The sequence below is a fragment of the Oncorhynchus tshawytscha genome, unplaced genomic scaffold, assembly GCF_018296145.1.
Source record: "Oncorhynchus tshawytscha isolate Ot180627B unplaced genomic scaffold, Otsh_v2.0 Un_contig_14216_pilon_pilon, whole genome shotgun sequence".
In the NCBI taxonomy this organism is placed as follows: Eukaryota; Metazoa; Chordata; class Actinopteri; order Salmoniformes; family Salmonidae; genus Oncorhynchus; species Oncorhynchus tshawytscha.
This window is the reverse complement of record NW_024608798.1, coordinates 24,922-38,551: the sequence shown is the minus strand read 5'-3', so window position 1 is coordinate 38,551 and position 13,630 is coordinate 24,922. Positions and strand designations below refer to the sequence as shown.

General features: G+C 42.2%; 1 protein-coding gene across 1 annotated transcript in view; it reads right to left on the bottom strand.

Annotated features, from left to right (window-relative positions):
* The window catches only part of LOC121843828 (ryanodine receptor 2-like), a gene marked incomplete at its 3' end in the record, with an annotated part of 73,619 nt that overhangs the window by 41,613 nt on the left and 18,376 nt on the right, over positions 1–13,630 (bottom strand). Inside the window, exons 10-11 of the mRNA XM_042313683.1 lie at positions 2,687–2,793; positions 1,178–1,229 (exon numbers count right to left, since the gene is read on the bottom strand). Of these exons, the coding sequence (XP_042169617.1) occupies positions 1,178–1,229; positions 2,687–2,793 (159 nt within the window). The remainder of the gene's footprint in view (positions 1–1,177; positions 1,230–2,686; positions 2,794–13,630) is intronic.

Here is a 13,630-nt window from a genome sequence, read left to right as displayed (position 1 = left end):
CAAGTGATCGGACCAATCAAATAATAAATCAATCAACCAAGTGATCGGACCAATCAAATAATAAATCAATCAACCAAGTGATCAGGCCAATCAAATAATAAATCAATCAACCAAGTGATCGGGCCAATCAAATAATAAATCAATCAACCAAGTGATCGGGCCAATCAAATAATAAATCAATCAACCAAGTGATCGGGCCAATCAAATAATCAATCAATCAACCAAGTGATCGGGCCAATCAAATAATCAATCAATCAACCAAGTGATCAGACCAATCAAATAATAAATCAATCAACCAAGTCATCGGGCCAATCAAATAATCAATCAATCAACCAAGTGATCGGGCCAATCAAATAATAAATCAATCAACCAAGTGATCGGGCCAATCAAATAATCAATCAATCAACCAAGTGATCGGACCAATCAAATAATAAATCAATCAACCAAGTGATCGGACCAATCAAATAATAAATCAATCAACCAAGTGATCGGACCAATCAAATAATAAATCAATCAACCAAGTGATCGGACCAATCAAATAATCAATCAATCAACCAAGTGATCGGGCCAATCAAATAATAAATCAATCAACCAAGTGATCGGACCAATCAAATAATAAATCAATCAACCAAGTGATCGGGCCAATCAAATAATAAATCAATCAACCAAGTGATCGGGCCAATCAAATAATAAATCAATCAACCAAGTGATCGGGCCAATCAAATAATAAATCAATCAACCAAGTGATCGGGCCAATCAAATAATAAATCAATCAACCAAGTGATCGGGCCAATCAAATAATAAATCAATCAATCATCCAAGTGATCGGACCAATCAAATAATAAATCAATCAATCAACCAAGTGATCGGGCCAATCAAATAATAAATCAATCAATCAACCAAGTGATCGGGCCAATCAAATAATAAATCAATCAACCAAGTGATCGGGCCAATCAAATAATAAATCAATCAACCAAGTGATCGGGCCAATCAAATAATAAATCAATCAACCAAGTGATCGGGCCAATCAAATAATAAATCAATCAACCAAGTGATCGGACCAATCAAATAATAAATCAATCAACCAATGAAGTGATAGGACCAATCAAGTAATTGATGAATCAGTAGAAAAACATAATGGATTGTGACGTAAGACCACTCTGAATACAAGAGGTACCTTAGCCATAATGTCAGCATAGGCCATGTAGAGAATGTCCTCTTCCAGTTTACTGCAACACACAGTGGATAAGGTCATTATTATTGTGTCATAATGAGTAGTAGAATCAGGAAGGTTCTAGAACATCAGGTAGACATCAGATCCACTGTAATGGAAATGTTACTACTACCAATATCAGTTACAGTCCTGGTATTACTATGGTTTTATACCACTGGTTAGAGAGGATGATGTATCATATAGAGAGTGTTACAGTCCTGGTATTACTATGGTTTTATACCACCGGGTAGAGAGGATGATGTATCATATAGAGAGTGTTACAGTCCTGGTATTACTATGGTTTTATATCACCGGGTAGAGAGGATGATGTATCATATAGAGAGTGTTACAGTCCTGGTTTTATATCACCGGGTAGAGAGGATGATGTATCATATAGAATGTGTTACAGTCCTGGTATTATACCACCGGGTAGAGAGGATGATGTATCATATAGAGAGTGTTACAGTCCTGGTATTACTATGGTTTTATATCACCGGGTAGAGAGGATGATGTATCATATAGAGAGTGTTACAGTCCTGGTTTTATATCACCGGGTAGAGAGGATGATGTATCATATAGAGAGTGTTACAGTCCTGGTTTTATACCACCGGGTAGAGAGGATGATGTATCATATAGAATGTGTTACAGTCCTGGTATTATACCACCAGGTAGAGAGGATGATGTATCATATAGAGAGTGTTACAGTCCTGGTATTATACCACCGGGTAGAGAGGATGATGTATCATATAGAGAGTGTTACAGTCCTGGTATTACTATGGTTTTATAGCACCGGGTAGAGAGGATGATGTATCATATAGAGAGTGTTACAGTCCTGGTATGACTATAGTTTACTAGGACCAGCTACAGAGCAGAGATACCCACCACTATAAAGGAAACATTACTAGCATCACTATTAGTCACAGTCCTGGTATTACTATAGTTTACTAGGACCAGCTAGAGAGCAGAGATACCCACCACTATAAAGGTAACATTACTAATTACAGTCCTGGTATGACTATAGTTTACTAGGACCAGCTACAGAGCAGAGATACCCACCACTATAAAGGTAACATTACTAGTTACAGTCCTGGTATGACTATAGTTTACTAGGACCAGCTACAGAGCAGAGATACCGACCACTATAAAGGAAACATTACTAGTTACAGTCCTGGTATGACTATAGTTTACTAGGACCAGCTACAGAGCAGAGATACCCACCACTATAAAGGTAACATTACTAGTTACAGTCCTGGTATGACTATAGTTTACTAGGACCAGCTACAGAGCAGAGATACCGACCACTATAAAGGAAACATTACTAGCATCACTATTAGTCACAGTCCTGGTATTACTATAGTTTACTAGGACCAGCTAGAGAGCAGAGATACCCACCACTATAAAGGTAACATTACTAGTTACAGTCCTGGTATGACTATAGTTTACTAGGACCAGCTACAGAGCAGAGGTACACACCACTTCTCAGTCAGGGCCGTCCTACTGAATAACTGTATGAGCTGATGAAGAGGGTCGATCCTCTTGGCTCCCTCATCTTCTTCAGGAGGCTCCTCTCCTCCAGGTCTCTGTGAAGACAGAATAAAAAATAAAAAATGGTTCTTCACAATCCACAAACATCAAATCTCTTCCTACGGTGCCTTCTAGTCTACACTACATCTACACAGGTAACACTCTCAAGTCTCAACCACAAAATAAACTCTGATAAGGATCACATCCTCTTTCTGGGAACAAAGAGACCATATGAACACTACTCCCTAGAGACCATATGAACACTACTCCCTAGAGACCATATGAACACTACTCCCTAGAGACCATATGAACACTACTCCCTAGAGACCATATGAACACTACTCCCTAGAGACCATATGAACACTACTCCCTAGAGACCAGTGATGAATATATGAACACTACTCCCTAGAGACCATATGAACACTACTCCCTAGAGACCATATGAACACTACTCCCTAGAGACCATATGAACACTACTCCCTAGAGACCATATGAACACTACTCCTTGGAGACCATATGAACACTACTCCCTAGATACCATATGAACACTACTCCCTAGAGACCATATGAACACTACTCCCTAGAGACCAGTGATGAATATATGAGCACTACTCCCTAGATGAATATATTTGAGTGAGAGTGTTCCTTGAAAAATAAAAATGTTCTCATCTCAATTCAATTAACAACAATTATCTACATTTTTCCAACAGGGTTTTCTATTCTACTTAGTACATCTACAATAGTCTCTAGTTCATTCCAGATAACTCTCTCTAGTCTCCTCCACATAGTTCATTCCAGATAACTCTCTCTAGTCTCCGCCACATAGTTCATTCCAGGTAACTCTCTCTAGTCTCCTCCACATAGTTCATTCCAGATAACTCTCTCTAGTCTCCTCCACATAGTTCATTCCAGATAACTCTCTCTAGTCTCCTCCACATAGTTCATTCCAGATAACTCTCTCTAGTCTCCTCCACATAGTTCATTCCACATAACTCTCTCTAGTCTCCTCCACATAGTTCATTCCAGATAACTCTCTCTAGTCTCCTCCACATAGTTCATTCCAGATAACTATCTCTAGTCTCCTCCACGTAGTTCATTCCAGATAACTCTCTCTAGTCTGCTCCACATAGTTCATTCCAGATAACTCTCTCTAGTCTCCTCCACATAGTTCATTCCAGATAACTCTCTCTAGTCTCCTCCACGTAGTTCATTCCAGATAACTCTCTCTAGTCTCCTCCACATAGTTCATTCCAGATAACTCTCTCTAGTCTCCTCCACATAGTTCATTCCAGATAACTCTCTCTAGTCTCCTCCACATAGTTCATTCCAGATAACTCTCTCTAGTCTCCTCCACATAGTTCATTCCAGGTAACTCTCTCTAGTCTCCTCCACATAGTTCATTCCAGATAACTCTCTCTAGTCTCCTCCACATAGTTCATTCCAGATAACTCTCTCTAGTCTCCTCCACATAGTTCATTCCAGATAACTCTCTCTAGTCTCCTCCACATAGTTCATTCCAGATAACTCTCTCTAGTCTCCTCCACGTAGTTCATTCCAGATAACTCTCTCTAGTCTCCTCCACATAGTTCATTCCAGGTAACTCTCTCTAGTCTCCTCCACATAGTTCATTCCAGATAACTCTCTCTAGTCTCCTCCACATAGTTCATTCCAGATAACTCTCTCTAGTCTCCTCCACATAGTTCATTCCAGATAACTCTCTCTAGTCTCCTCCACATAGTTCATTCCAGGTAACTTCTCTAGTCTCTCCACATAGTTCATTCCAGGTAACTCTCTAGTCTCCGACTTTCATTCCAGGTAACTCTCTCTAGTCTCCTCCACATAGTTCTTCCAGATAACTCTCTCAGTCTCCTCCACATAGTTCATTCCAGATAACTCTCTCTAGTCTCCTCCACATAGTTCATTCCAGGTAACTTCTCTAGTCTCCTCCAATAGTTCATTCCAGATAACTCTCTCTAGTCTCCTCCACGTCATTCCAGATAACTTATCTAGTCTCCTCCAATAGACATTCCAGATAACTCTCCTGTCTGTCCACGTGTTTTCCTTCCCTCCGTTGCTTGAGAGGAAATTCTCACGTTATCTGAAAGGAATGCATCGTTGACTGCTTTTGTTTTGTCTGTTTCAGTCTGTTTCTTTGTGCTTTCAGAAAAAATGGAGAAATCACTTCAGCCTGAATGCTGGGTATTGGAGCCTGGTTAATCAATCATGACTTCATTTCAAACCGAGAGTTCTATGTCTGTGTGGCTGTGCTTATCAAATGGATGCTCCGTGAACAACATGAGGACGTGGTTTGTGTGCAGGCAGGAAAATAGCATCAACACAATCTGGTCATTAGAAACATATTGTAATGAGACACAGGTATTCCCTGCTGTCTGATTTCCTCTAGTGTTCTTATTCAATGGAGGAACACTTACAGTCTGGTCCTCTATGAGCTTATCAATGGAGGAACACTTACAGTCTGGTCCTCTATGAGCTTATCAATGGAGGAACACTTACAGTCTGGTCCTCTATGAGCTTATCAATGGAGGAACACTTACAGTCTGGTCCTCTATGAGCTTATCAATGGAGGAACACTTACAGTCTGGTCCTCTATGAGCTTATCAATGGAGGAACACTTACAGTCTGGTCCTCTATGAGCTTATCAATGGAGGAACACTTACAGTCTGGTCCTCTATGAGCTTATCAATGGAGGAACACTTACAGTCTGGTCCTCTATGAGCTTATCAATGGAGGAACACTTACAGTCTGGTCCTCTATGAGCTTATCAATGGAGGAACACTTACAGTCTGGTCCTCTATGAGCTTATCAATGGAGGAACACTTACAGTCTGGTCCTCTATGAGCTTATCAATGGAGGAACACTTACAGTCTGGTCCTCTATGAGCTTATCAATGGAGGAACACTTACAGTCTGGTCCTCTATGAGCTTATCAATGGAGGAACACTTACAGTCTGGTCCTCTATGAGCTTATCAATGGAGGAACACTTACAGTCTGGTCCTCTATGAGCTTATCAATGGAGGAACACTTACAGTCTGGTCCTCTATGAGCTTATCAATGGAGGAACACTTACAGTCTGGTCCTCTATGAGCTTATCAATGGAGGAACACTTACAGTCTGGTCCTCTATGAGCTTATCAATGGAGGAACACTTACAGTCTGGTCCTCTATGAGCTTATCAATGGAGGAACACTTACAGTCTGGTCCTCTATGAGCTTATCAATGGAGGAACACTTACAGTCTGGTCCTCTATGAGCTTATCAATGGAGGAACACTTACAGTCTGGTTGACTATGAGCTTATCAATGGAGGAACACTTACAGTCTGGTCCTCTATGAGCTTATCAATGGAGGAACACTTACAGTCTGGTCCTCTATGAGCTTATCAATGGAGGAACACTTACAGTCTGGTCCTCTATGAGCTTATCAATGGAGGAACACTTACAGTCTGGTCCTCTATGAGCTTATCAATGGAGGAACACTTACAGTCTGGTCCTCTATGAGCTTATCAATGGAGGAACACTTACAGTCTGGTCCTCTATGAGCTTATCAATGGAGGAACACTTACAGTCTGGTCCTCTATGAGCTTATCAATGGAGGAACACTTACAGTCTGGTCCTCTATGAGCTTATCAATGGAGGAACACTTACAGTCTGGTCCCTTATGAGCTTATCAATGGAGGAACACTTACAGTCTGGTCCTCTATGAGCTTATCAATGGAGGAACACTTACAGTCTGGTCCTCTATGAGCTTATCAATGGAGGAACACTTACAGTCTGGTCCTCTATGAGCTTATCAATGGAGGAACACTTACAGTCTGGTCCTCTATGAGCTTATCAATGGAGGAACACTTACAGTCTGGTCCTCTATGAGCTTATCAATGGAGGAACACTTACAGTCTGGTCCTCTATGAGCTTATCAATGGAGGAACACTTACAGTCTGGTCCTCTATGAGCTTATCAATGGAGGAACACTTACAGTCTGGTTGACTATGAGCTTATCAATGGAGGAACACTTACAGTCTGGTCCTCTATGAGCTTATCAATGGAGGAACACTTACAGTCTGGTCCTCTATGAGCTTATCAATGGAGGAACACTTACAGTCTGGTTGACTATGAGCTTATCAATGGAGGAACACTTACAGTCTGGTCCTCTATGAGCTTATCAATGGAGGAACACTTACAGTCTGGTCCTCTATGAGCTTATCAATGGAGGAACACTTACAGTCTGGTCCTCTATGAGCTTATCAATGGAGGAACACTTACAGTCTGGTCCTCTATGAGCTTATCAATGGAGGAACACTTACAGTCTGGTCCTCTATGAGCTTATCAATGGAGGAACACTTACAGTCTGGTCCTCTATGAGCTTATCAATGGAGGAACACTTACAGTCTGGTCCTCTATGAGCTTATCAATGGAGGAACACTTACAGTCTGGTCCTCTATGAGCTTATCAATGGAGGAACACTTACAGTCTGGTCCTCTATGAGCTTATCAATGGAGGAACACTTACAGTCTGGTCCTCTGGTCCTGAGCTTATCAATGGAGGAACACTTACAGTCTGGTCCTCTATGAGCTTATCAATGGAGGAACACTTACAGTCTGGTCCTCTATGAGCTTATCAATGGAGGAACACTTACAGTCTGGTCCTCTATGAGCTTATCAATGGAGGAACACTTACAGTCTGGTTGACTATGAGCTTATCAATGGAGGAACACTTACAGTCTGGTCCTCTATGAGCTTATCAATGGAGGAACACTTACAGTCTGGTCCTCTATGAGCTTATCAATGGAGGAACACTTACAGTCTGGTTGACTATGAGCTTATCAATGGAGGAACACTTACAGTCTGGTCCTCTATGAGCTTATCAATGGAGGAACACTTACAGTCTGGTCCTCTATGAGCTTATCAATGGAGGAACACTTACAGTCTAGTCCTCTATGAGCTTATCAATGGAGGAACACTTACAGTCTGGTCCTCTATGAGCTTATCAATGGAGGAACACTTACAGTCTGGTCCTCTATGAGCTTATCAATGGAGGAACACTTACAGTCTGGTCCTCTATGAGCTTATCAATGGAGGAACACTTACAGTCTGGTCCTCTATGAGCTTATCAATGGAGGAACACTTACAGTCTGGTCCTCTATGAGCTTATCAATGGAGGAACACTTACAGTCTGGTCCTCTATGAGCTTATCAATGGAGGAACACTTACAGTCTGGTCCTCTATGAGCTTATCAATGGAGGAACACTTACAGTCTGGTCCTCTATGAGCTTATCAATGTAGGAACACTTACAGTCTGGTTGACTATGAGCTTATCAATGGAGTAACACTTACAGTCTGGTCCTCTATGAGCTTATCAATGGAGGAACACTTACAGTCTGGTCCTCTATGAGCTTATCAATGGAGGAACACTTACAGTCTGGTCCTCTATGAGCTTATCAATGGAGGAACACTTACAGTCTGGTCCTCTATGAGCTTATCAATGGAGGAACACTTACAGTCTGGTCCTCTATGAGCTTATCAATGGAGGAACACTTACAGTCTGGTCCTCTATGAGCTTATCAATGGAGGAACACTTACAGTCTGGTCCTCTATGAGCTTATCAATGGAGGAACACTTACAGTCTGGTCCTCTATGAGCTTATCAATGGAGGAACACTTACAGTCTGGTCCTCTATGAGCTTATCAATGGAGGAACACTTACAGTCTGGTCCTCTATGAGCTTATCAATGGAGGAACACTTACAGTCTGGTTGACTATGAGCTTATCAATGGAGGAACACTTACAGTCTGGTCCTCTATGAGCTTATCAATGGAGGAACACTTACAGTCTGGTCCTCTATGAGCTTATCAATGGAGGAACACTTACAGTCTGGTTGACTATGAGCTTATCAATGGAGGAACACTTACAGTCTGGTCCTCTATGAGCTTATCAATGGAGGAACACTTACAGTCTGGTCCTCTATGAGCTTATCAATGGAGGAACACTTACAGTCTAGTCCTCTATGAGCTTATCAATGGAGGAACACTTACAGTCTGGTCCTCTATGAGCTTATCACTGGAGGAACACTTACAGTCTGGTCCTCTATGAGCTTATCAATGGAGGAACACTTACAGTCTGGTCCTCTATGAGCTTATCAATGGAGGAACACTTACAGTCTGGTCCTCTATGAGCTTATCAATGGAGGAACACTTACAGTCTGGTCCTCTATGAGCTTATCAATGGAGGAACACTTACAGTCTGGTCCTCTATGAGCTTATCAATGGAGGAACACTTACAGTCTGGTCCTCTATGAGCTTATCAATGGAGGAACACTTACAGTCTGGTCCTCTATGAGCTTATCAATGGAGGAACACTTACAGTCTGGTTGACTATGAGCTTATCAATGGAGGAACACTTACAGTCTGGTCCTCTATGAGCTTATCAATGGAGGAACACTTACAGTCTGGTCCTCTATGAGCTTATCAATGGAGGAACACTTACAGTCTGGTCCTCTATGGGCTTATCAATGGAGGAACACTTACAGTCTGGTCCTCTATGAGCTTATCAATGGAGTAACACTTACAGTCTGGTCCTCTGTGAGCTTATCAATGGAGGAACACTTACAGTCTGGTTGACTATGAGCTTATCACTGGAGGAAACACTTACAGTACAGTGGTTGACTATGAGCTTATCAATGGAGGAACACTTACAGTCTGGTTGACTATGAGCTTATCACTGGAGGAACACTTACAGTCTGGTCCTCTATGAGCTTATCAATGGAGGAACACTTACAGTCTGGTCCTCTATGAGCTTATCAATGGAGGAACACTTACAGTCTGGTCCTCTATGAGCTTATCAATGGAGGAACACTTACAGTCTGGTCCTCTATGAGCTTATCAATGGAGGAACACTTACAGTCTGGTCCTCTATGGGCTTATCAATGGAGGAACACTTACAGTCTGGTCCTCTATGAGCTTATCAATGGAGTAACACTTACAGTCTGGTCCTCTGTGAGCTTATCAATGGAGGAACACTTACAGTCTGGTTGACTATGAGCTTATCACTGGAGGAACACTTACAGTCTGGTTGACTATGAGCTTATCAATGGAGGAACACTTACAGTCTGGTTGACTATGAGCTTATCACTGGAGGAACACTTACAGTCTGGTCCTCTATGAGCTTATCAATGGAGGAACACTTACAGTCTGGTCCTCTATGAGCTTATCAATGGAGGAACACTTACAGTCTGGTCCTCTATGAGCTTATCAATGGAGGAACACTTACAGTCTGGTCCTCTATGAGCTTATCAATGGAGGAACACTTACAGTCTGGTCCTCTATGAGCTTATCAATGGAGGAACACTTACAGTCTGGTCCTCTATGAGCTTATCAATGGAGGAACACTTACAGTCTGGTCCTCTATGAGCTTATCAATGGAGGAACACTTACAGTCTGGTCCTCTATGAGCTTATCAATGGAGGAACACTTACAGTCTGGTCCTCTATGAGCTTATCAATGGAGGAACACTTACAGTCTGGTTGACTATGAGCTTATCACTGGAGGAACACTTACAGTCTGGTCCTCTATGAGCTTATCAATGGAGGAACACTTACAGTCTGGTCCTCTATGAGCTTATCAATGGAGGAACACTTACAGTCTGGTCCTCTAGGAGCTTATCAATGAGGAACACTTACAGTCTGGTCCTCTATGCTTATCAATGGAGGAACACTTACAGTCTGGTCCTCTATGAGCTTATCAATGGAGGAACACTTACAGTCTGGTCCTCTATGAGCTTATCAATGGAGGAACACTTACAGTCTGGTCCTCTATGAGCTTATCAATGGAGGAACACTTACAGTCTGGTCCTCTATGAGCTTATCAATGGAGGAACACTTACAGTCTGGTCCTCTATGAGCTTATCAATGGAGGAACACTTACAGTCTGGTCCTCTATGAGCTTATCAATGGAGGAACACTTACAGTCTGGTCCTCTATGAGCTTATCAATGGAGGAACACTTACAGTCTGGTCCTCTATGAGCTTATCAATGGAGGAACACTTACAGTCTGGTCCTCTATGAGCTTATCAATGGAGGAACACTTACAGTCTGGTCCTCTATGAGCTTATCAATGGAGGAACACTTACAGTCTGGTCCTCTATGAGCTTATCAATGGAGGAACACTTACAGTCTGGTCCTCTATGAGCTTATCAATGGAGGAACACTTACAGTCTGGTCCTCTATGAGCTTATCAATGGAGGAACACTTACAGTCTGGTCCTCTATGAGCTTATCAATGGAGGAACACTTACAGTCTGGTCCTCTATGAGCTTATCAATGGAGGAACACTTACAGTCTGGTCCTCTATGAGCTTATCAATGGAGGAACACTTACAGTCTGGTTGACTATGAGCTTATCAATGGAGGAACACTTACAGTCTGGTCCTCTATGAGCTTATCAATGGAGGAACACTTACAGTCTGGTCCTCTATGAGCTTATCAATGGAGGAACACTTACAGTCTGGTTGACTATGAGCTTATCAATGGAGGAACACTTACAGTCTGGTCCTCTATGAGCTTATCAATGGAGGAACACTTACAGTCTGGTCCTCTATGAGCTTATCAATGGAGGAACACTTACAGTCTGTCCTCTATGAGCTTATCAATGGAGGAACACTTACAGTCTGGTCCTCTATGAGCTTATCAATGGAGGAACACTTACAGTCTGGTCCTCTATGAGCTTATCAATGGAGGAACACTTACAGTCTGGTCCTCTATGAGCTTATCAATGGAGGAACACTTACAGTCTGGTCCTCTATGAGCTTATCAATGGAGGAACACTTACAGTCTGGTCCTCTATGAGCTTATCAATGGAGGAACACTTACAGTCTGGTCCTCTATGAGCTTATCAATGGAGGAACACTTACAGTCTGGTCCTCTATGAGCTTATCAATGGAGGAACACTTACAGTCTGGTCCTCTATGAGCTTATCAATGGAGGAACACTTACAGTCTGGTTGACTATGAGCTTATCAATGGAGGAACACTTACAGTCTGGTCCTCTATGAGCTTATCAATGGAGGAACACTTACAGTCTGGTCCTCTATGAGCTTATCAATGGAGGAACACTTACAGTCTGGTCCTCTATGAGCTTATCAATGGAGGAACACTTACAGTCTGGTCCTCTATGAGCTTATCAATGGAGGAACACTTACAGTCTGGTCCTCTATGAGCTTATCAATGGAGGAACACTTACAGTCTGGTCCTCTATGGGCTTATCAATGGAGGAACACTTACAGTCTGGTCCTCTATGAGCTTATCAATGGAGGAACACTTACAGTCTGGTCCTCTGTGAGCTTATCAATGGAGGAACACTTACAGTCTGGTTGACTATGAGCTTATCACTGGAGGAACACTTACAGTCTGGTTGACTATGAGCTTATCAATGGAGGAACACTTACAGTCTGGTTGACTATGAGCTTATCACTGGAGGAACACTTACAGTCTGGTCCTCTATGAGCTTATCAATGGAGGAACACTTACAGTCTGGTCCTCTATGAGCTTATCAATGGAGGAACACTTACAGTCTGGTCCTCTATGAGCTTATCAATGGAGGAACACTTACAGTCTGGTCCTCTATGAGCTTATCAATGGAGGAACACTTACAGTCTGGTCCTCTATGAGCTTATCAATGGATCAATGGAGGAACACTTACAGTCTGGTCCTCTATGAGCTTATCAATGGAGGAACACTTACAGTCTGGTCCTCTATGAGCTTATCAATGGAGGAACACTTACAGTCTGGTCCTCTATGAGCTTATCAATGGAGGAACACTTACAGTCTGGTCCTCTATGAGCTTATCAATGGAGGAACACTTACAGTCTGGTTGACTATGAGCTTATCACTGGAGGAACACTTACAGTCTGGTCCTCTATGAGCTTATCAATGGAGGAACACTTACAGTCTGGTCCTCTATGAGCTTATCAATGGAGGAACACTTACAGTCTGGTCCTCTATGAGCTTATCAATGGAGGAACACTTACAGTCTGGTCCTCTATGAGCTTATCAATGGAGGAACACTTACAGTCTGGTCCTCTATGAGCTTATCAATGGAGGAACACTTACAGTCTGGTCCTCTATGAGCTTATCAATGGAGGAACACTTACAGTCTGGTTGACTATGAGCTTATCAATGGAGGAACACTTACAGTCTGGTCCTCTATGAGCTTATCAATGGAGGAACACTTACAGTCTGGTCCTCTATGAGCTTATCAATGGAGGAACACTTACAGTCTGGTCCTCTATGAGCTTATCAATGGAGGAACACTTACAGTCTGGTTGACTATGAGCTTATCAATGGAGGAACACTTACAGTCTGGTCCTCTATGAGCTTATCAATGGAGGAACACTTACAGTCTGGTCCTCTATGAGCTTATCAATGGAGGAACACTTACAGTCTGGTTGACTATGAGCTTATCAATGGAGGAACACTTACAGTCTGGTCCTCTATGAGCTTATCAATGGAGGAACACTTACAGTCTGGTCCTCTATGAGCTTATCAATGGAGGAACACTTACAGTCTGGTCCTCTATGAGCTTATCAATGGAGGAACACTTACAGTCTGGTCCTCTATGAGCTTATCAATGGAGGAACACTTACAGTCTGGTCCTCTATTATCAATGAGCTTATCAATGGAGGAACACTTACAGTCTGGTCCTCTATGAGCTTATCAATGGAGGAACACTTACAGTCTGGTCCTCTATGAGCTTATCAATGGAGGAACACTTACAGTCTGGTCCTCTATGAGCTTATCAATGGAGGAACACTTACAGTCTGGTCCTCTATGAGCTTATCAATGGAGGAACACTTACAGTCTGGTCCTCTATGAGCTTATCAATGGAGGAACAC